This window comes from Labrus mixtus, chromosome 9 (assembly GCF_963584025.1).
Source record: "Labrus mixtus chromosome 9, fLabMix1.1, whole genome shotgun sequence".
In the NCBI taxonomy this organism is placed as follows: Eukaryota; Metazoa; Chordata; class Actinopteri; order Labriformes; family Labridae; genus Labrus; species Labrus mixtus.
The window spans coordinates 15,318,171-15,343,280 of record NC_083620.1 but is presented as its reverse complement, the minus strand read 5'-3'; the positions used below and the strand labels follow the sequence as shown (position 1 = coordinate 15,343,280).

The 25,110-nt window shown below is 38.8% G+C and overlaps 1 protein-coding gene across 2 annotated transcripts in view; it reads left to right on the top strand.

Moving 5' to 3' along the window:
- LOC132980350 (solute carrier organic anion transporter family member 1C1-like) overlaps positions 1-25,092 on the top strand; it is a 26,439-nt gene extending 1,347 nt beyond the window's left edge. Inside the window, exons 2-15 of one of the 2 annotated variants that reach the window (XM_061046437.1) lie at positions 2,780-2,952; positions 10,090-10,231; positions 12,573-12,705; positions 13,813-13,934; positions 14,008-14,154; positions 15,163-15,261; positions 16,249-16,497; positions 16,697-16,861; positions 17,496-17,691; positions 18,673-18,838; positions 19,178-19,350; positions 21,256-21,320; positions 21,561-21,678; positions 22,955-25,092. In XM_061046437.1, the coding sequence (XP_060902420.1) occupies positions 2,857-2,952; positions 10,090-10,231; positions 12,573-12,705; positions 13,813-13,934; positions 14,008-14,154; positions 15,163-15,261; positions 16,249-16,497; positions 16,697-16,861; positions 17,496-17,691; positions 18,673-18,838; positions 19,178-19,350; positions 21,256-21,320; positions 21,561-21,678; positions 22,955-23,192 (2,109 nt within the window). In that variant the 5' untranslated portion in view covers positions 2,780-2,856 and the 3' untranslated portion in view covers positions 23,193-25,092. Of the gene's footprint in view, positions 1-2,779; positions 2,953-10,089; positions 10,232-12,572; positions 12,706-13,812; positions 13,935-14,004; positions 14,155-15,162; positions 15,262-16,248; positions 16,498-16,696; positions 16,862-17,495; positions 17,692-18,672; positions 18,839-19,177; positions 19,351-21,255; positions 21,321-21,560; positions 21,679-22,954 lie in introns of both variants that reach the window. The other variant, XM_061046436.1, reaches the window with a different exon arrangement.
- The last annotated feature ends 18 nt before the right edge of the window (positions 25,093-25,110 follow it).

The following is a 25,110-nucleotide window of genomic DNA, read 5'->3' as shown; positions in this document are numbered from 1 at the left end:
AGTAGTTAAGCCTGTGAGATATTTTCTACACTTTTAGATACACAAAGTTTCCTTTTCGTTTGGTTAAATAGGCTACTGAAAACCACCATTTTTTTCTTATATTCATCATTCTTAATACACAGGTTAAGACTCAAGTGAATAAATGGCTCAAAAAATGTTTCAATCAGCAACATTAATGGATAGCAAAATGCTTTTATGGTATATTTAAGGAAAGGTAGCCTAATGCAGAAAATAAAATCAATTCTGAAGAAGGTGAGCAACAGTGGGCCTAGATGTTGGGTCAAGTGCTCAGAATTAAATAAGTTGCATTTGGTGTTTTATTGAACTTGTGACAAGAACAACTTCACAATAGTAATTTCTTACATTTATTTATTTCAAGACGACCTGTGCCGTTCATACACAATGCTTGTTTTATCCAGTGTAGGTGACATTTGTATTCATTGATTACAAGCAGCCTTTAAAGGCCACTTCTTTGGAGAAAAAAAAAACATACAGCGGAAATTATAAATTATAGGCCTGTATTTTTTCAATTGGAAGTCAGCAGGTGCTTAGATTTGATCACAAAATCAATTATATTTTTGTTGGTTATTGGATAGGATACATTAGTTTTTTCTGCATGAAACGAGTAAAGATAGACCAAGATGAAGCGTGTCCATCCTTCAATACTAATGATACTGTTCAGGGGCGACTTGTTATGTTGTTGTTGTGTTTCCTATTGGCTCTCTCTCTCTCTCTCTCTCTCTCTCTCTCTCTACAGGACATCAATCTACACAAAGCCTTTCATCATCCTTAGATACAGTTACTATGTTGCTATTTTTAACATCAATGTGCCCATTTAATTCCTCAAAAAGATTCCTATAATTATACATGAGTACAAGATTATGTAGCATGAGAATGGTAGCCTACATGTTCGTACAAGCATGGCCATTTATTCTTTGTGAACGTGATATGGTAAAACAAATCAAAGTGGTCCTCTTGTTAGTTTGCACCTTAAATCTTGAAAATATTTTTCTTGCTGTAAAAAAGTGTTTTTTTCATGTACTGCTTGAATTTTGCTAGAAACAAGCCATGCTATTGAACTGATGGGCGAGTGGCTATATTAGCCAATTCCACTCTGCTGTTTTAAAAATGTTCGTTACCAGACCTTACATAATAGTCAGATTAATTGGTATTTGATACAGAGAGAAAGAGGCTCTAATGACTTCTTTTTGTAGTTCATGTTTTGCTAAAGCTGCTTCTTGAATGGACTTCTGCTTCATATTGGCCACTTAAAGCTGCCTTTGGTCTAATTCCATGAATGTGGGTCAAACCTGTTGCGATTAGGCAGCTCCTTTGGTCTGCTTTCGTCTTCTAGACAGAAAAATCATTCAGGGAGACATTGCAGACTTGTTACATGTGGCCTTAGCAGCAGAAGTATCAATGAAGGAAAAGGTGATGGTGTCGGTATCTTTGCTGCAAAGCTATCACAAACGTATGTACTTTCACAGTATTAAATTAATGAAACAACACAAAAAAAACCTTGTGTAAATTTAAGGAAAACTTGAATAGTTGAATACACCTGAAAAATATAACTTAGTAGAGAAAAGACCAGTGAACGCCGTTAAAGTGATGCACCTGCTATCAAGAAGTGTCGACTTTGCTTTTGCTCAAATGACGTCTGCAAAAAGCATTTAAGCCGTATAGTAGCAACATGTGGGATCAGGTCCTCAAACAGTGAGGTTTCTATTTACCTGGATTGAGTCAGACATAAAAATGGAATCAATGGAAGCAACAGCAACTCCTTGTTTACACACATAAGCTATAAAACCCAGAATGGTAAGCATATGTAGTATTATGTAATGCCCTTTTCCTTTGTTTGAGTCACTCTGTTGACCATAAAGTCAATATAACTCAGCTCAGTTGAAAGTGGCACAATCATGCTTTGCCTCTGGTCACAAACACTGCATGGAAACAGGATAGTTTAGCTCAGCTCCGGAATGTCCTGCTGCAAATGTATGCGTTAGGTAGACTGACACATCAAGGAACACCTGGAGATTTAAATGTGAATGGTCCAGAGAGCCTGAACACCGTCCAACCATTGTTGCATTTTCTTTCCAAACTCAGTTCCTCAGTATGTGCCAAACACAGTAGCCATTTTTCCTTATGTATATACTTCTTTATATCAAACATAAATATTTAAAGAGCCAAAAATAGATACTCAGAGGTAATGGAGGTTGCAAGAAGTTCCGTACAAGACAAGTCCTGGCACACCTACACGTCAACGAGTGAAGTGATCCAAATTCTCGCATTCCTCCAGCCTTATAAGCAGCAGGTGTAGAGGTGTTGGGAAAAAGTAAACAGTGGCTTGGACTTAAAAGATAAATTAATACAAACACCCACTTTGCTTTGAGGGGGCTTTTTAAGGGCAGCACTACATTTAAGCCCGGTCATAAACCTTTGTTCACACATATACTGAGTTGTTTCACTCTCAAAAGCAACTGAATTTGACAGAAAAGTTCAAGCAAATGAACAGTGCAATAAGGCTTTAAGGATGAGGATTGTGATTTCAGTACATTTCTGAACAGGGGTTTATGCTTCATTGTTTTTTGTCAGAAAAAAAAGTGCAAACATCACCTGGATCTTTGCCAAATTGACTCCAACGTTGAAGTGTTGAGATCTCTTACAGGGTTTCCAGTGGTCCTGTGTCAGTCCCCCCTCTGCCGGCTGCTGCTGCAGACATGTTTCTGTGTTTGTGCTGATGATGAGAAGTAGGTCACATGCTTGAATTATCCATTTGCAGGGTTGCATGCATCTGTGCCAAGAAATTGCATTACGTGGGAGAGTTCTGCTAAGGAGACACGGAGACAATCCTGGAGGATGGGAGCTGAGCAAGGACGCACGCAGGGGAACGGACGCAGTGATGCCGCCTCGGCCGCCAGAGAACCACGTTCCACTCCCAACACGAGCCTGAAGGTACAAAACTGACTTGTCTAGGATAAGAGTGTGTGTGGGGTGGTTGTGTAAGTCTGTGTTGTGGAGGGGTCACATGCTTTTAGTATGTCTGCTTGCATGCATGTGTGTGTGTAGAGCCTCCTAATTAAATAATCTATTGCAACAACAGTCCAACAAGTCTTTCACAAACTTGATGAGGATGATGCTAGTGAAAGCTCTCTGTTTCTAAATTCACTGTAGTAGCATTCCTATTGCTCAGTAGTTTAAAGAACTCCACTGGGTCTTAGTTCTCCTCCTTTAAGGTCAAAACGTTTCCTCCCTTGGATGTCATTGGTTGATGGTTGATGTTTCTCCAAAGCTTCAGCAGAGACAAAACATCAAGAGGGGCTGTAAGCTTAGCTTCTGTAATGTAAGCTTAGCTTGCTTGAAGGTGCTCTGCTTGTCTTTATGCTAGTATACTTCAATCATTTGTTATCCCAGAGTTCCTTTTTGCAGGAGCTGAATCATCTAGAAAGCTGTGTCAGTATTGGGATATGGGAAGATTTCAGAAGAGCCAACATTACACATTTTTTGTACAAAAGTATGCACTTGTTCTGGTTTCAAGGTTAGGTGAAGAAAATCATGGGGAAAAGGAAATCTGGCAGAAGCCAAAACTGAGAACATATTGTTTTTTAAAGTAGGATCGGCTGATCATGACATGTGAATACTGTGAGCTTAATGAAGGAGTTTGATGTTATACTGTCCATTATGTCATCATTTATGAGAAATATTATTTAAAACATTGTTTTAGATTGAATTCATATGAAGAACAGTCTTCATATGAAGATTGAATTCATATGAAGAACAGTCCTTCAATGGATCACTTGTCTGATTATGGGTTTGCTTTGTCTGAATTTCTTTTTAAAGCTTTGGAAAAAGTAACTTATAACAGATCACTTTCTTAGACTTTGTTTGTTATGCAGTTTGTTGGTTTGTGAACTGAATCAAATAAACTGTTTGGAAATGATTCATTAAGACATTTATTCATTCATTTTGATTTGTTTGGATCCGAGTAGTGGATCTTGTATTGAGGGGGGTGTGTTAGTAGTTGATATATTTGTTGTTTCTTACCTATTATTTAAAGGGTAGTTTATGTAATAATAATAATAATAATAATAATAATAATAATAATAATAATAATAATAAATTGTATTTATAAGCGCCTTTCAAGACACACAAGGACACTTTACAACAATCAACATTTTAAAAAACAACGCTGGATAAAATCAGCATAAAAGAAATGAAATGTAGGACAGTGTAATTACAGTTAAAATGTTAGAGTGAGTATGTTTACTTGATGATGTAATTGTGCTGTTTGAATTTGGCTGGATGCAATTTGGTTTATTCAAAATGAATCTCTGAATAATCTGATGAGGTATGAGTCATGTAAAGAGCAGACATGAAAACTAAATATTCATTCATTCATTCAAAGGAAATGAATGAGTAAATTAATATTTTTGTAATTCATTTCAAAGTAAAAAAAAGTCCCAAACATGTGTGTGAGTATTCCACTCGTAGATAAAAACATGTTTACATTTCAAAGAATAAAATTCAAACAATGACCAAAAAAGGAATCGGTTGAAGCCCAAGGCTTATTTCAGCCTATCCTTTAAGTTCTCAATATAACCCAGAACATCAGCAGTACAACAAAGATAAAACCAACAGCAGATCAACTCTAAATTGTGTCTAAATTATTTATAATTTTATGTTGTATTCATTAATTCATTTGCATTTTAAGTTTTTTTGAAACTCTGCAGAGAACTACACAATTTCTACTCATCACTAAAGCTGTTCCAAAGTTTGACTCTGAAAACTGAAATGAATCTCACCCATCTAAATGTTTTTTTTAAGACTCATTTCTATTCATTTTGACTGACTGTCAAACATAAAAAGAAAGTTCTCTTTCATTCATTGTCTAAATAAGGCAATGTTAAAATGACAGCAATTATAACACAAGCATAAATGGGCTTTTATTTGTATGTAAATCTTGTGTTGGTTTCTCGCTGTCAGATGTTAAAGAAAGTCAAGAATTTGAATATTTATCAGAGAGTAAAACTGGTATCGGAATAAGAAACTGCAGGAATAAAGGCCAGTATTCAAAGCTTTCACGTGACATCACAAACTCATTGAACCGCACACCTTGAGGGCAAACAAGGCTCCCTACCACTATACACTTCTGAGAAGGTCTCAGTTATGTTTTATTTTTAACTAAAGACAGTTGTTGTTGAATGTGATGCATTAACCAACGAGGAGAGAAGCCTGGGTTGTTCTTCTGAAGAATTGAATCAGAGAAAGAAAACCCAGAGAGGAGGGGATTTTGGGTCAATGCTGTTTTAAGCTCTGCTGTCCCTCTGAGGGAACAAAAGAACAGACCTCTCCTTATCCTGACATCAAATATTGTGTTAACTTGATCAAAATAATTCTGTCTTTAACGCACATTACTGCCTCAGATAACTGACTGACAGTGACAGTGAAAGCTGAGGGTGCAGTAGATTTGCAGTATATTCCAGGCTGTACGGCTTGAAATATACTGGTAGAAACCTTGAGAGCACAGTGGAAGTGGGGCATTAGGTAATTCTACAATTCACAATTCATTTAGCAGATGCTTTTATCCAAAGGGATGTACAACAGAGAGTAAGTACAACACAAGTAAGGATCTAGAGAGGAGGGAACAACATCAATAAGTTCAAACAAACAGCTTTAAGGGGGCACTCGCACTAGGCAAAGTTCTCCTGTACCGTGCTTAAGCACGATTGTTCCCCCTCCCCATTCCCTCGCTGGCCTGCACTCACACAGCTCCAGGACTACCATTGCCATTATCTTCATTATTAATATCATTGCGTAGGTGTTCATGAAAGAGCTGGGTCTTTATCGTTTTCTTAAAGTTGCAAAGGGACTCTGCGGATCGAATGGAGTTTGGAAGTTCGTTCCACCATCGGATAATGGATGAGGAACTCTAGAGCATCTCTAACCTTAAGACATAATAGTATTTACTGTTAACTCATGAATTGTCTGTAGTTATTCATAAACCATATTGAGTGCATTTTACAAGATAAGCGTGTCCCACCAGAGCCTCTATATTAAATGCAAAGTAGATAAAAGTTTACAAAGTAATAAATAACTGTGTCAGGGTTCCTTGATATGCAGGAAACCAGAATCTTAATTACGCTACTGCAGGGACAAAAAAAAACACATTATGAGTTGACTATTCATTTTTGAAAAAGTGATTAAAATAATATAGGGTTTCGTGTGTGTTCAAGAGTTCAAGTTTTTTAAAGAGCTTTGAAACAATCACACTCACACTAATGACTGGAGAAATGTTACTCTTGTGTGCATGTTGCCATAGTGAAAAAGTCATAATAGTTATCACAGTCTCTCTCTGCGGAAAGACTGAGATAATAAGGCAGAACAGGATGTGAATCTTTTGAATAGACCACCTCAGTCTTTTCCGCTTACTCTTCGCTTTGGCTGAAAGCATGTCTTTTACCAAAAACATGAACGTTGGTAAGTCCCTATATGAGATCAGACAATCTTGTTTCTGTTTCCCCACATGAAAGTGGTGTGAGACAATGGTGTTCAAGCGGCTTATCATAATACTGATGGCGATGGCAGGGCTGTATTTCATGTTTTCTCAGAATTGTTTAGTTCTTCGACGGGCTGGGTGGGATATGGCACAGCCTGTCCGACTCTAATCCAGTGCTCAATGTTATTCTCTGATTTTGATAATTCCACCAATAAGAATAGGACTTTGGTGCTACAATGTTCCAGTGTTTCATGTATTGCAGAAAGAGGCATCTCAGAACTCCCTTACCACAACATGGTAATTTAATTTTATCAATTGCTTCTTGACATCCCTCTCACTAATTATATAAAACTGTCTGGCTCTAACCCAAGCGTATTAGGTGAGTGACATCAATGAGCTAAGAACAAAAGCCGGTCACAGGTCAGAAAGAGGCTTTGTTAAAATTTTCAGAGTCTGAATGCAAATCGCTTTTTAGTGATCTTTAATCACAATGAGGCCACAGCTTATCTGGCACTTACAAGAAACAAAAAAAACAAAACAATTGAAAGTACAGAATGGAAATGTCACAATGTATGCCATTGTTGCAAATCCCAAAGAGAGCTGGAGGCTATTCAGATGAAGTAATCCATTTCTAACTGATTTTAATGGGTCCCATTTACCCACTCATTCTAGAAAGATGTTTCTTCTTAAAACCCACTTAGAAAGTTTCCAAGAAGATTTTAAATTCAACAAATGTTTCGATAAGTGCTTAAGCACCTTAAGGTGCAGAAGGTATTCCATACATAAACAAAGCAATATCAACTATTTTGACATTGACTCAAACTTAATCACTTCATACGAAGTCCATTGCAATAAAAAGCTATCCAAATCCTGAGTTTTACATTGAAGCACATTGCCCTGACAGCACCCTGCATTTTGATAATTTACCATAGGACGTTGTTGTAACTCATATACGATGTCAAGTCACTGTCTTTTGGCTTTCCGCTTTGTGTGACAAATATCAGACTGCCGCTACCTGCTGGTATAAGTGTTATTGCATCTCGCACATGAGCAGAATGCACAAACTAATTGGCAATAGGCTGCTATCAGTTTGGAGTGAGCAGTGTGACTTTTTGGCCGGACATTAGCGGACACAACAGGACCCAGCCAATCCCAATTATTCAATAATGTTAATTAGTGTATTTTTTTTTATCTCCTTCCTGTTCATATAACTGAAACTCCTTTCATGCCATGTGGCCTCATGGACAAATGGCATTAGGCGTCACTTCCAATCACAGAAGACAGGAGAAGAATAGAACCTTTGTGTTGTCCATACACTAAGTGCCTGCTATGTCCTTTGATCTTCATGGGTATTTGAAAATAAGTCATGGTCATGGTATTTTTACAGAATCCTATCCACTTTGCTGGTGATAAAGTGGTGACATGAGATAAGCAGTGTACATGGAAGTCACATTACACAAGTAATCAGGCAAAGGTATACCATTGCCATAAACAAAACAATGGCTCCCAAGGAATGATGCTTTGCAATAGAATATACAGAGAGAACATATTCCAACTAGATTGCCTTTAAAATGCAAATAACCAGCACTGAGGATCTATTTGATTCTTGACAATTTAGAGGCGAGCGATAGAAGCAGCAGACTATGTTACTAGTGCTAGTAGAGGAGTTAAAATGTGTATTAGGTCTATGAATTATACATATTGCGCTGAAATTTCAATATAACTTAAAAAAATCGCTGACTTCCTGTTTGGTCAGGTCATGGCGCCAAGTAACGTTTTTAGGTGTTCTTAGAATACATTTGCCAAACTGATATCATTGAAATGTAATAATAGACCATATTTAGACATTTGTCCACCCCAATCGTTAGACTAGGCCTGCGTGATATTGGCAAAAAATGATAATCTAGTATATTTTTGATCTCCTCCAATAAAATGTGATAAACTGTGCAGCCCTATGATCAGGCCTTGGCATCTCTAATGTTTGCTCACTGGTACTCGACATATCACTATCCATTTATCAATCTGTCTGTCTTCATTCAAAATCAAAGCCATTTATTCACTCATGGTTGTTAATATTTCCTGCTGTTAGACCTACACTCCTTTCAATCCTTTCCCCCCTTAATGCTTAAACTTTTAAACTAGTGAATGTTGCCAACTGACATCTGGTTAATAAGGACAGTTGTGGCATCTTAGCAACACAAGTGTTCCTTTTTTATGTCCATTCTCAGTGGACCAAACACGCCATCAACAACACAATCAAGCAGATTACTAATGTTGACAGCAACATTTCTAGGCTCATCAAAAGTTTACTGAAGTTGATCATTCTCGTCCTATTCTGCCACTCTACAATATTGGGTTTGACTCCATTGCTAGTTCATGGTTTCAGAATGTCCTTTCTGGTAGCTTACAGTGTGTTAAAGCAGAGAAATAGAGTTTGGAAAAGTTTGTCTTCAAAAAGATGTTCCACAAGTACTGGGCCCTGTCTCATTTACATTTTCTAGTAATAATTGTCTCTTTGCTACCTGTAATATTATTTTTTCATGTTAATGAATGATACTATTCTATTGTTTTGCGGTCTCATTACAACACACTGGATGAAGAACAATTTTCTTTTAGGATGCACTTAACAGCCTTAAACTGATACTTATGTCTAGCAAAAGTAAATTTCAGCTTTTTCCAGAGCACGAGACATTAGATCATACGCCTAGCAACACTGAATAAAAGCAACATTGTAAGACTGGGTACAAAACATTTTTAAAGGGTATAAATATTTAGGTATTTGACTTATGAATAATTTACATTTAACCCATTTTTTTTAAAGAAGCACATCCAGCTTGTAGGAAAAGTATGCTTCGGGCAGTTTCTCCTTCAGATCTAGATTATAATAATTGAATCTACAGACATGCTGCTGCTTCCACTCTTAGACCGTGTCCTAACAGCACGCGAGCGTTATGTCGCATCGCGCATGATCGCATGTTGGCTGTCCACACTGCATCCGTTAAATATGTAATTCTTTGAGCTGTGAATTTCAGTTTCCCCTTGCAAACAATATGACATCTAGTGCTTTTGTATTTGAGGTGGACACACGGATGTGTGGTGCGCTGTATTGAGGAGCAACACAACACTCAGAGGATCGTATCTTTTTATCTATATATATCATACTGGATGTTCACCACCTCATATAACATCTGTACTAGACTGGATCAAAGGACCCTACCAAACTCAATCTTCTAACGTTCTTATTATTCAAGTGCGTTTGCTCAGAACTTGGAATATCAGCCTTTAGATCGTGTGATCCAAAAGGCGATTGACACCACAATCTCAAGATCAACACTGTCATATTCTTCATGGGCAATTCAAGTTGACAATCTTAAACCCCTACACCTCAGTGGTTTGTTTTTATTCTGTATATTTTTCTTCTTTTGAATCTTGACAAATTAGGGAAACCTCAGTGTTTCTTTGAGGTTCAAAATACATTTAAATGAATGAATGAATGGATTCATTTGTTTGCTTGTATGTCTATGTTCCTTTGAATTTTAATGTAAAGCCTTCTGTTTCTTCATCTCTCCTTCTCTCACCTCTCCCTCATCCCCTAGATGTTTCTGGTGGCTTTGTCCTTCGCCTATTTTGCAAAGGCTCTGTCGGGGAGTTACATGAAGAGCACAATAACTCAGCTGGAGAGGCGCTTTGACATCCCCAGTTACTTAATAGGTGTCATTGATGGAAGCTTCGAGATAGGTGAGTTGGCCTGCCAGGCTCTGCTGTTATTTTGTTGTTGTGTTCGCAGCCTCTGTGTCATTGGCTCCTCACTTTTTTTTTTCTCTTTCCTACATTGGGGCGGAAATATGAATGGGAAATAGAGGTATTCAAGCCTCAGATGAAGGATTCATCAGGGTTTCAAGAAGAGGGCAGATGGGTGTGTAAGCGTGGTGAATCAAAGCGTCAAGTAGGGACATAACCAGCTTTGAACTGGCTTTATGCTGGGGGCAGCAGAATTCAAGATTTTTTTGTTATGTAATACCTTCTCTATGCTATTTATTTAACCTCAGCCTTTCCCGGTTATGTAGGAATCATCTGGCATTTACTGGCTAAACCAGTTGCAACCAGACAGACCCTTCAAGCAATTCCAAAATAATTTATTGTGCAAGTGCAAAACAAACTGCCTCACTCTGTGCAGACATCATACATATCAAATTCACCCTCATCTCACTCAGCAGATCTAACTTGTTTTTCACACTGAGAGTGAGGGTTTCACATAATGACATAATGACATACACATAGCATTCTCTGTACAAAATGATTAAGATGGATACTAGAAGACAAATCAAAATTTGGCATTGCATGTATCATCAGTCAATTACAACTTACCATAAAGACTTATTCTGTATCAGTGAATGTGTTTGCTCATAAGTAACAAGCAATTTCTTAAAAATGCCAAATCATTGTTGGTGGTGTTTTGGGATCATAACACGATAAGCATGACCAAAAGGAAAGCTGTCACAAATATTAGCCATTCTAATTATTTTTTGCTGCTGAGGGAAGCAGTTTTGGGTCAACAGTGAAGGGAAAATAGTAAAGACCATTCAAAGATGAAGTTAGTAAAATGATGGCAGAGCGTCTAACCTGTGTTTACTCTGATGGAGGTTAGGGGTTGTTGTCTGCTGGAGGTGAGGTTGGCACTTCTGGCACAGTAACAGCTGAATATCAACAGCTCTCTCTCTCTCTCTCTCTCCATCCATCTCACCATCTTTCCATCTCTTTTGAAAGCTGCCTCTCTCGTGTGGCCTAGGCAACAAGCTTTTTCTATAGGACCGTTGCCAAGGTAACCTAGAGGCAGAGAAGGGCAGTGTGGAGAGGAAATTTAAAAAAAAAATGGAAAAGAAAAGTGTGAGAACAGAGATGTGGGAAGACAAAGAAGAGAAGCAGGATTGGAGAGATATTTTTTTTTTTAAATAGTGAAGAAAGTGAATGGAGGGTGGTGACGTAGACGCTGAGTTTAACAGAGAACACTTCAGCCAGATGAGCTCAGCTGATCGGCCTCAGGCGATATCAAAGATAATCAAAGATTTTCCTGGAATGAACACATTGACATGAAAACCATGTGACATACAAGCTTCTGTGAAATCTTAGAAACACACATAAACATAATGCACACACATTCATTCACATCATGAACATCTCGCCTCCATCTCTCCTTTCCCTCTGCCACATCTCGCACGCACACACACACATGCGCGCACACACACACACACACACACACACACACACACACACACACACACACACACACACACACACACACACACACACACACACACACACACACACACACACACACACACACACACACACACACACACACACACACACACACACACACACACGTCAGTAGCCAGGGATTTTCTGAGCGTTTGACGTCATTTCAACGAATGAGCCTCAACAATAGACTAATGTCAGACAGCATGTTAGAAGCTTATCTTTCTGGGCCAGTTTTCCACCTTAAATTGTATTTTCCATGTCAACGATCCCAGGCTAACTGCTTTTTAAACAATGACAGTAGAAAAATTGCCACGTTTCAATGCATCCTGTTTGATCTGTATTCCCTCTAACACCTTGGCTGCTGCATGCTATAGATGACAGAAGTCTTTAGGAGCATGGGGATAATGTATGACGTGTGAGAACACAACCCCGTCTGCCTGGCAGGGAACATTTGTACACAAAAGTCAAGCTTTCAGTTTTCTGGTTATTCAGATGATTATGCAAAAAAATTTCGGTTGCATTTCTTTCTTCTCTCAAAATCTTTCTTGTCTCAAAATGAGAAACATATATTCAAACATTATTATAACAATACATTTAAATTCATCCTAAGCTATGGACATAAATGTAAAAAGCATTTAATGAACATACAAAGCCACATCTGAATTACACTCAGTAGCACAAAAAAACTATATAAAACAAACTGAATGAGGCGAGAGACTGTTCCTTTTCCATCTTACTTTTTGTTCCAACCTTTTTCCATCCTGTGGTTGTGTTAAGTCATGATTTAATTCCCTGTTATTACTGGTTGTCTTTCTTCCAGGTAACCTGTTGGTGATAGCATTTGTCAGCTACTTTGGGGCCAAGCTCCATCGCCCTAAGATCATTGCAGTGGGCTGTGTACTAATGTCCATCGGCACATTCATCATCGCTCTGCCTCATTTCATCATTGGACGGTGAGTAAAAAGAGTCTTGGTGTTGTATGAGTTAAACTACTTGACAATAATCCCGATGTGACTTCAACTGTAGACTCAGCCTCAGAAACTGTTACTAAAACTAATTTTAAATCATATAGAAAGCCCAGATCTGAGAAGTCTGGTTCATTTGATCAGTGTGAACACAGACGTACCGTACTCGGGTACCCTGCCAGAGTCCGCTTGAAGAGAAGGTCTCAGCACGTTTCATGTGTACTCGAGTAGTCAGCAAGAGATGCAAACGCAACCGTGCTCAAACGAGGAAGTGGACTGCTATATGACGTAATGCTACAGCTCCTGTCACTTTAAAAACTGTTGTGTCCCCGCAGCACGGGCCATTTTATCACCTGTGCATGTGGTTGCCATGGTTGCTTGTTCTTCTTTCTGCTGTTTGGCGGATTTGCTAACCAACTTTGTTCATACTGTCCCCTGCTGTACATGCCGAAGTGTTCTCGGATACGGAACGATGTTACTAATGTGAACACAGACCAGCGGGGGAGGGGGGAGGAATCGTGCTCGGGCACGGTACGAAACAATCATGCCTAATGGGAAAACGGTCTCATTTACAACCAACTGATACTTAACGTTGCAATATATTCATAGCAGCTACACTAAAGCTACTCGACACAATCATTAGTCTTAGGCAACTTAGACTTGTTTTGTGTGCAAATGATTACACCAATGAGTTATTAGTCATAGATTGTGTAATAAAGCTGTTGTTTCCATTAAATCCCATCTATTCCTCATATGACACAACTCAGGCAGGTTGTTTAAAGAGCACCATTCAAACTATTGATCCATGAGATACAACAGGTGAACTCTGTCTTGACTCACTATATTGCATTTTACGTAAGTCTTTCATGTACCTTAGCACTGTTGGTTTAGCCTTTATGAGTCAAACATGGTGCTACAATAAGTCCTGACCATAGAGGTCAGTGAATGATTTATTTTTCCAAAAGAAACTATAAAAAAAGAAGTTCTAATTATGTAATCTGTTTCCTGTGAAGTAATGTGATTGTTATATATATATATATATATATATATATATTTTTTTTTTTTTTAATAGTTTAATTTGTGTGTTGTGTTTAGGTATGAATTTGAAACATCAGTTCGGTGGGTAGTGAACTCAACACTGAACCCCTCCCCTTGTCGGGCTGGCTCAGCAGCAGATTTAACCCAAGATGGTAAACTAACTGAAGTGCCAGCCTCAGGTGAGCATTTACACACATGCACACTAGTATTTCAAAGCACATTTGTGTGATTTCTACTCATCTTTTCCAGCAGGTTGTGAAGGCGATTCCAACCTGTCCATGTGGATTTATGTCCTCTTGGGAAATGTCCTGCGGGGGATCGGAGAGACACCTGTGCAGCCTCTTGGGATCTCTTATATAGATGATTTTGCTTCAGAGGAGAATGCAGCACTATATGTTGGTATGATAACATTATGCATGCACTTTATCATTGATGACATTACATGCACATAATGCAAAATATTACTTCTTAAATGTGGAATTTGACACAGGCATCAGTTTCCCACAGGGAACATATGTAATGTATCACTAAGACATGATTTTTTATTACTGTCCTGACAGGGGGAACAATCTCATTGATAAATATATGACTAAACGTTCAATCATATGCTCAATGCATGTTATAAGGTGCTTCACTAGCTCTATGTATACCTTCATTATTTGTAAATAGTACAGACAGGGGTCGGTTACATGAAATAAGTTTAAAACGAGTTACTGGTATGTTCACATGGATTTGTACGATTTACTAAATGATTATATACATCTAAGTCATCCTTATAGTCGTCTTTAATAGTCTGCATTTACATTTATTTATATTAAAGCCTCCCTTAAACACTCTTGATGTTACAAAACAAATTCATAGGCAATATATGTTTCCCAAGTTATTTCAGTTTTGACAGTTTACATTTAAACATAAGGTATAATCTGTGCGCTGTAATTTATCCTTCTGTGTAAGAGTGTTTGCATACTTACTGTAATATCTTAAAGCCCCTGTAAGGAGTTTTGAGCTTGTTATGAATATTGTGTGAATATTGTGTGATATTTGTGTGTAAAGTTTACCACTGTTGTAAATGTCGGGTAGATCATGATACTGATGATAATTATTAGGATGTGATTGATGCTGATTAGAATTCTCATGAGAAGCTGTCGATATTGTTGATGATGATGACAATATATATATATATATATGTAATATAGATATAAATAGGCCTCTGTGCACTGCCTGTCAGCCCCTTCGTCTGTTTGTTCGACTCCTTGACGTACGTCGCTTAGCACAACAACGTCTGCTCACTGAATTGTAGAATGTAGGGGGGGAATACAAAATGAAATGTGTCTCAGTGTGATACAGACTTACTCCTTACCAGTTTGTGTGTTGTGTGCCCCTTTGTCTTTGTTTCTCCTGCCCTAGGCTGTGTGCAGACCATTTCAGTGGTGGGACCTGTGTTCGGCTACCTGTTAGGCTCCCTTTGTGCCAAAATATATGTGGATATTGGATTTGTAAAAATGGGTAAGTTAAAACACAAGATCATTTAATTTAAGTTTTTTTTTTAAAAGCCAGACCTGCTCCTTGAATTGCAAACACTTCTTGAGGCATTCAAAGTCAACAACCACTCATCCTGGATTCATAAAGAACGAATTTGGAAAACTTTAGTGTGGAACCATTTGTTTGCTCTATCATCATCACACAGCTTATTGAAGAAGAATACTTTCAGACTGTACTTTAACTCTTGTTGCATGGAACAGTGAAGTGGTTCATTCTGTCAATGTGAGTTACTTATGGAGGACACTTAAATGATTGTTATCAGAATAAGTTGGGGGAAGTCTTGGGTCACGGGACATTGAAATAAAAAAAACTGAGTTTAAAAAACGTCACGTTAGACATTTGACATGAGGGGGAAAGAACCAGTGGAGAGTAAAGCATCATTGATGGCTGATTATGATTTATTGTGCATGCTGGCTCTCTGTTAAACTAACACTTGAATATAACAGAGCCACCAATAATGTTATCCTGTAAACCTGTAATTTTCCATCGACCATCACAGATCCAAATGACTGCTCTGAAAAAGGTCTTTTCATTCATAAAACTGAGGCATGGCTTTATCAGATGGTTCACATGCTGTATGTGTACGTCTAAAAGACTCAGAACAGGTGTACAGGATTTGCTAATGAAAAAAGCATGGTGAGGGAGATGAAGGACAGAGTCCAGTGACAGACTTCAATCAAATAGAGTGCAGGCGAGGGAGAGGAAGAACCCAGACAGAAAAAAACAGAGAAATGTATGAGAAGGAAGAACAGACCAGAGAAAAATGGACGAGAAGACTGGGAGTGAGAGAAACGGCGGATAAAAGGAAGGTTAACTGCAACATAAAAGTAAAAAAAAAAAACTAGACGTGGCCCTTTTAACCATACAGGATGTTTAACAATAAGTTACTTAAACAACCTGAGCTGGAGTTGAGCATTCATTTAGTCTCATCTCCTGCACCCGCCTTTACAGAAACCATCACCATCACCCCAGCTGATGCCCGCTGGGTAGGGGCCTGGTGGCTGGGCTACCTGATAGCTGGGGTCATAACACTGCTCTCTGCCATCCCATTTTGGTTTCTGCCACGCTCCCTGCCCATGTCTGGGCCGCAGGGAACAGAGAAATGCACACCAGAGCAGACAAGTTTTATCAAAGACTCTCGTCTCCTGAAGAACAAGTATCCTGCAGACGACCACACCAACTTCATAGAGATGGCTAAAGGTAAGGACAAGTGAAGCGGTAAAACGATGCTCTCTGCTGAACCTTTATTTATTCATTTATTATTTATTTGTTTCTTCAAACCGTTTATGACAAAAAGCCAAACATTGTATCATAAAAGCACTTAGAGATAGTCATTACACCCTGTAACGTTGGGATACTGCATATTTATCATTTTTCAACCATTTTTATCCCTCAACAGACTTTATTCCGACCCTACGAACTCTGCTGAGACACCCTGTGTACATGATCTACCTGTGTGTGACAATCATCCAGCTGAACTCTCTCATCGGCATGGTTACCTACAAGCCCAAGTACATCGAGCAGCACTTCAGGCAGTCGGCATCAAAGGCCAACTTTCTGATGGGTATGAAATCAGTTGCTGAACATGTTTTTTTTTGGATGTGCTTGAGTGTTCAAGTCTGTGAGTTGTAGCGATGATTCTTAACGATGTTGAGGTCTTTATGGTTTCATAGTCTTGTAGTTTCTTCCTACAATCCTTACTCTCAGAATTGTCCCCTCCAGTTCATAAAAGAAAATGTGCTGTGTATGTTCCTCATCAGCCTAATAACCACACATGAAATGAAATATAGAACAACATACATCACATGAGATACACTGTGGTATCATCATGGGATGTGTCTCTATAGACCAGACTCGCTCCATTTGAAAAGGAATGTTTAATAAGGGACCAGAGCTAACGACATGGGGATAGATAAAAGACTATGTCTGCACATTGATGTTAAAGTCAAGAGACTAAACATGAAAAATAAGCAAGGCTCTTATTTTTTTTACCAAGTTAGCTTTTTCTTGGGGTTTTGTCAGAAAGTTTTCCAGCAGTTTACTTGTTTGAAATATTAGCCAGTGACAGTAAGCTTTGATACTATGTTAAATTCTACTGGCAGTCTTTGTTTGAATCCAGATTAAGCCTTTTAAGTATTAATCCAATCCCAATAATTATATATATCCTGTGGGTTTTTTTTTGTCTCTCATAATCTTAGGAGTGATCAACATTCCAGCTGTAGCCCTGGGGATGTTTTCGGGAGGTCTGCTTATGAAAAGGCTGAAGATGAACATCATGCGAGCAGCCAAGTTTGCCTTTGGCACATCTCTGATTGGTTATGTTCTGTCACTGTTCTTCTTCGCCATGAGCTGCGAGAACGCCAAAGTAGCCGGGGTGACACTTTCATACAACAAGTGAGTCGTAGATAAAGGTGTGTTGGGACAGTTAGAGTCATTTACATTCAAGGAAACCTGATTGAAAGTGAACATTAAATAAAACTATGTTGTATGTCATGAATGTGCTCTTAAGAGTGAATGAATCGTTGTGTGTTTAACATAGCCATAAGGGATGTCAGAGTAAGGTTGCATCCAATACCTGAACTGTTGACCTCTTCAAGAAGCAAAGCAGCGTCACACAAGTTTAAAATGGAGTTAAAATATGGAGTTGTGTGTAGGCAGAATTGGCACCAAGAGAGCATAGGGGGGCATGCACGAGAAAATTTGACGAATGCAAACTGTAAGAGCGGAAACATGTGGACTGATCTCAAACACAGAATCAACAGGGATGTCATCAGGAGCATCACAGATCAATTAAAACTCATTTCCACTGTGTGTCTGATGCACCGCTGCGTCTTAAAAACCATTGTTCAGCAGAATACACAGTAGAGCAACAAGTGAAAAGAAGTCTGATGGATAAAGCGTGCTGATTGGGTCACAGTGATTGAACATACATTAAAACCTTTTACTGCTTTTTGTAAATTTAAATGTCTCTTCCTAATGCTGATTACCTCTGCTTCAACTCAACAGAAGTGAGCTAACTGCTCATTCATGCTCTTATTCCCACTTTGGCTCCAGCCATGTTTATGAATAAAGCTAAATAATTAAATTTAATATTAAGATATCATTCAGGGAAATCAATGTAAAGAGGAAGCAACATTCTACATAAAAAACAATAGTTTTCTATCAAAGGTACATGTCCTTTAATGTCAACCATTTAAATGTGCATCACTATCGACGTGTAATGCTGCTTCATCCCGCAGTGTTTACTGGTGCATTACAACTCTGTGTACAGTTGTGTTTCTATAAAAAGTCATGTCAAAGATAAATCATTGTGTAACTGCACATGGAAGACTTACCTCTCAGTTGTACTTTTCTTTTTGCGTTCTCTCCTTCCAGCATGGACACGATATCTTACGACCAACTCTCCGTGTTCACAGCCTGCAACTCTGAGTGTTTGTGTTCAGCGAGCGAGTGGGACCCGGTCTGCGGAGAGGACGGCGTCACGTATGTCTCTCCTTGTCTCGCTGGCTGCACCGGCTCGGCTGGCTCAGGAAAAAACACTGTGAGTTGTGAAGGTTTTAAAAAGTACAAAGAGATATTACAATGGACATAATAACATATAACATTAGTACTTTACTGAACATTATGTGTGGATTTATAAAATGTTATGTCATGAAGTTTTCCGTTGAATGAATTTCACAGTTTTCATATTTTAAGGGAAATTAAAAATCTGTCATAATAGGAATCTCCTGTTTTCTAGAATGATGATCTTATATCACTACTTGTACATGAGTGTGTGTGCCTACACATTACTCCTACTCGCACATGTTGCTGTTTTTTCATACATGTCTGTGTCCTGATATACTTTGTCACACTGTGTGCGCCTGTGCATTGTCTCCAGGTGTTCTCTAACTGTAGCTGTGTCGGTGCAGCCGGTAACTTTACGGCCAGTACAGGTCAGTGCCCTAACAAGGATGACTGTGACAGGATGTTCCCGTACTTCCTGGCTCTCTCTGTCATCACTTCATTCATCATCTCCCTCGGGGGAACACCGGGCTACATGCTTCTCATCAGGTCAGATTTCAGTCAAAGCAAATGTGATGTTGGGGGGCTGATTTTAGAAGATGCTCAGTGATATTTCTGGTTTCATTTCAGTTTTTCGTCTTTGATTCAGTTACTTTCAAAGAAAAATCCTTTTCTATTCAATTTGAGGACCTTCCATCTGATCTGCTTACTTCCAGGAAATTCAGGAAGTTTTTTATTTAGCTTCCTGCAGGATTAAAGCTCTCAGAAACAATGATTTGGACATTTATAGCTGCCTTATTATTGCTGCCGTATATTATTAGCATTCTGACTACGTGTTTGTGTGTCTTTGTGTCTGTGTCACATGTATTAACTGTGGCTTTTGTAGGTTTTAATGTTTAGAAGTGATCAGTTTCCAATCATATGATTTCTTGAGGTTTTAAATCTCTTAATGTGATGGTGCTGGGTAGAAGGACACGGCCAATTGAATTCACTTAAAGCCATGAAACCCAGTCTCTGATCTAATGATTGAAAACGAGGCCAGGGAGACCTGTTGCGTCACTAACTGCAAAGGAGAGGGAGTTACTGTTGGTTTTTCTGACACATTGGTCTTAATACTGGGAGCTTATTCTTGCTAGAGTAATTGACAAAGAAGAAGTGCAGAAAAAAGAACAGATTTCACTGTGTCGTGCACATCTGTACCAAACAGAGCATGAATTAACTAGAACGCTGCATGGAAGTAGAAGATATTCAAACATATGCTATATAAAAAAAACCTGGTGACTTCCAGTGTTGGAAATTTCAAAGCTGCTGCTGCTGCAAAAAAAACTGACCTATCTAATATGAATCAGTGATTTTGAGTTATTCATTTCCAGCATTCAGAAAGAGAACATTTGATTCATTCACCATCTAATGACAATAACGACTGGTTCTTTGGATGTAGAGGAAATGGGTCGTGATGACCAAAGCTGACTCACCTACTCATTTTCTCAAAGTGCTTTCAATAAACGGCCAAGTGAAAGAAACTGCTACTTTACTATGAAAGGGACACAGGCTGTCCTGTGTTATTGTGAGCTCTTATGTGTAATGTGTAAAAGTCTAATAGTCCATGTGACTCACAGCTGGGAGCAGCTCTCTCTGGCTTATTAGCTCAATTAGCTCAGGTTTAACCTCAGTGGCTGAAGCTGCCAATGCATTTCAAGGCCTCTTGGTTTCATTATTTCCTGCCGGATGATTAGGAAGAGAATGCACTCCTTGCACTAGAGGTCATGAGGGGCATCTCTGTTAATCTGAACATCATGTCTTTTGGTATTTTTTTTGCAAGGTTGAGCATGGTCATGTTTGATACGCAAATATGGTGCACATTAAAAAAAAAGTCCAAATTGATCTGTTATATAAAAGAATATATGTAAGACTTTATCAATAGGTATTGCATTGGATATATAGAGTCTTCTTTACCACATCACCCCTTGCTGGCTGGAATGCTAGTAAGACGACATAAACTCAAAATAGCTCACTTCCCCCCCCCCCCCCCCCCCCCCCCCAAAAAATAAAAAGGTTTAATTGAGAGAATTGTGGAGTAAATGCCCCTACACATGACACACACATATAAAAGATCTCCCAAGGCCATATCAGCTGATCCTGTTCAAATGCACTGGCCTTACTGAAAGGCAATTCATTTACAAGCTGTTTTGTGTCTTCTTGAAGTAGCTGCTCATCTCTGTATAGAAATTCTCCACCCTGTTGATTTACTATAGGATGAGGCCTTAGTAGACCAAAATGTTCAAAGTATAACTACCTACTATAACATCGGGAAAATGCTTCAGAACAAGTTTTCCATTCCGTGTCTAACAGTGTGTCAGTGTTTTAGATAACTAGGTGTATTACAAATGGAATCTGAGTGTGTTATCTTATCTCTCTGTGGTAGACAGCTTCTGATTTGTATCTTCCATGCAGGTGCATCAAACCACAGCTCAAATCTTTAGCACTGGGTTTCCATGCTCTGGCAACACGTACCCTTGGTAAGTATCAAACACATTCCTTTTTCAATCATGTTTGAATTTGAAATTTTCGGGGCTCAGATGAAGTCTTGCACATGACAAGAACTACTGGATTCCCTTCATAATGCTTGTGTTTTTCAAACGTTCAGAATCTCAGCCTTCTTAACATATTTATTTGACTGATCTTGAACAGTATCTGTTGTGTTTTAGCTGAGGGGGGATGTTGTTTGTAAAAAAAAAAACCTGTTTTTGGTCTGACAGCTGGGATCCCAGCACCCATCTACTTTGGAGCAATCATTGACACCACATGTCTGAAATGGGGTCAGAAGAGGTGTGGAGGCATAGGAGCCTGTAGAATCTACAACACCACTACATACAGGTAAAATTTGCATCCAGATAGAAATGAAAAGAGTAAATCTTTTACCGTCAACACGTGATGAAAAAGCCAAGTAAATAAATCTGTGTTAGAACTGTTGCCTCACAGCGAGGAGGTTCCTGGTTCGAATCCCAGTCGGACAGGAGCATCTCTGTGTGGAGTTTGCATGTTCTCCCAGTGCATGTGTGGGTTCTCTCTGGGTTCTTAGGCTTCCTCCCACAGTCCAAAGACATGCTGGTTAGGTTAACTGGTGACTCTTAAAAAATTGCCCGTAAGTGTGAATGTGAATGTGGTTGGTTGTCTGTGTCTAAATGTCAGCCGTGTGACTGACTGGCAAACAGTCCAGGGTGTACCCCCGCCTCTCACCCAATTACAGCTGGGATCAGCTCCAGCGACACCCAGCGGGAAAAAACGTTCTAGATAATGGATGGATGGATGGAAATCTGTGTTGCACTTGATTATTTTACTTTATTTACTGGCAAAGCACAGATTGCCTCACCATCCTTTGATCATTGCACATGTAATCGACCTCAAACCACTACATGTTTAAATAACTACAGTGTACTGTGAGCCCCTTAAGACGAGCTGAAGGGATGTGTTGAAGCACAGAGGTGAAACAGATGATATGAAAGGGACAGGTGATTTAAAACTACAGAAAGTTAGACGATGAAGAAAAGCCTGTTGGTTTCACAGTCAGGTGTAGAAGCAGCCACAGCTGTGACACAGTATAACATACAGCCATAGTACTTCAAAACATATCAACAGATTGCAGACATTTGCTCCCTTTAAACCTCATCTGATCTGATACACACATTATGAGTTAATTAAAATCATCATTGATGGTTTGCTTTGAAATTGCTCCAGAACACACATAGTTTAGATAGAAACTGCATGTATCCACTTTGACATATATATACAATACAAACAAGTATATACACAAAAAAATGGATCAAGTTGTTAGCAACTCCATAGCAATATTAAACATTGCTATGTAAATGATGTGAACTTTAAGGCTTGGCCTCTCTCTGCAGCTCGTGTCCTGGTTAACAAGCTGATTTTGTGATAGCTCAAACAAGCATCATCTGTGTGCTTCATGGTTGTTTACTTTTTGTGTCATATTCTGTTTTTAGAAAGTGATGGAAATGTGTGCTTCAGACTTTAGTGTTTCCGAACAGCCACCCAACACATAATCCCTCCTCCTGTCTCATTTTATGTCTTCTTATAAGAAACCTGATGGTAACCAACTCAGCTCTTCTTTTTGGGTCGTATCAACTTTTAGGATAGCGTACCTGGGTCTGACTCTGAGCCTGCGGACGATCTCCTTCATCATCTGCATCCCGGGCTTCATTCTGCTCAGTCGACAGCTGAAGACGGAGGAATTAAACGGCATCCACAGAACTCTGGCCAACGGGGGGACAGAGCTGGAGGCGCTCAGGAAGGAAGAGTGTGTGATTTCTAATTCGGACCAATCACAACAAACCTCAGACAACAGCACAGACAGGGAGACGCGGCTGTGATGGATCCAGCAAGCTGCTCGTCTCCTACGCACACAATCACACGCAAACACAACCACACAGATGAGTACACATCCATTAAACATGCAAACACACACACACGTGACAATTGCAGGGAATGACATGTTGTATTCAATCATCTCGTACAAAGCATAAATTCTATATTTGTACTCCAGGACCTTTTAAGGCTTTTGTGAATATGACAGCGATTCAAGAGTTGAACAGACTTCTTCAAAAAATGATTTTCTTTCAAAAAAAACAAAAAAAAAAACTCTTTAACTGCCTCTATAGATTTTTTCTTTCAGGTCAATTCTTTAACAGAAGTTAAGATGTGGCCTTACAAACCAGAGGCACAGCACACAAAAAAAGACGTACAAATAAGGCCAGCTAAGAGATTGGAAGTCGTTTTTTTTCTGACTGGATTTTAAATAGAAAGTGGAAATATATGTTGGAACATGTATTTCAGTAGCTTTTAGAGGGCTTGACGATTGTTGATTTGACGTATGTGCCTCGTTCACTCAACAGTTACCTCTCAATCATGTGTGTCACCCTTCTTACTGACACAATTTTTGAAACACATATCTGAATAGGTTTTTATTTGACTTTGAAATTCCAGACTGAATGCAAGTCATTTAGAAACGGTCATGTATCAATGTGATGCTGCTTTGGTTGAGTGCTTTCTGGACGTGAAATTGTTCCTTCAGTGTTCACGCTCACTAAAGGAGAAAGACATTTGTCACTATTCAATGTGGAGGCCTTCCACAAGGGGGCACTAGTAGCACATTTTTTACAGTTTCACCCAGTACCAATAACTCCCGTCTTAATCTATTATTATTATTATTAAGGAGACTTTTAATCCTTAAAAAGCTACTTTGAGGAGTTTTTGACTTCTTCTTAAACATGCTGAAAATAATACTGTTGCCTTTATATGAGCTTAAGAAAGCCGACTATCAGGAGCGTGTTTTTTGGAGTTATATTAAATGGCTGCTATTCAATGAGAAGCGGCTTTATTTGCAATTTCCACAGAAAAAGATTTGCAGTGAGTGCTGAATTTAGACCACTCATTGACATCAGGAGAATTTTTTCGCTAGAGAATATTAAGTACACATGTATCAGAAAATATCTACTGAAGAGATCAAATGTACCGCTTTGTACGCAGCGTTACATTTCTCAAACCCTACTCATGACACTGATAACACTGCTCAGATTCTTCTTTTTTTTAAACCGGGATTCTCTCGATGCGTCTCTGCAGCCTGAAGTTAAACAGCCAGTTTGTCACTGACGGCTGAGGTGAGTGCTTGCTCTTGTGTCTGGTGGTTGCCATGTGGTGTGGCTTGAAAAGTGGAAGAGTTAGTTCTTCTGCATCATTGATAGAAACTATATACACTGTGTGTTTGTCCTAGTCGATACAATAATGTTTCAGTGGTCAGTCTGTTTCTACATTGTGTTTTTTTTCTTTTTTTACTGTTAATGAACTCCGGTGCCAAACCCCTCAAACAGAAACATCAAGGTCTGTTCTCAGGTTTTTATCGATCACTTTTTAAATCTGTCAGAATATCTTCTCAAGGTCAAAACAATCGACTAGATACTGAGCTTCATTTTCAATCGATTTCACTGTTGTCTTTGTAAATGTATAGCATATTCTCGTTTTTTTCCCAAATGGATATGAACCGTTTGGCGACTCACAGAATGTAGTGACTGTGTCGTCTTTTTGAACTCAGGACGGCCACACACACACAAAGTTCACGCGTAAAGAGAAGAGCAGGAAGGAAGTCATTGTCTCAGTGATGTAAGGCATTCACTTGCATTCAATAATTCAGAATGTAAATCATTTTCTTGGATTATTTTTGTAAAACTACAAAGAATATCTTCAATGTAATATGAAAAATAAAAACTTTTAATATCCAATCAAAACATGTGT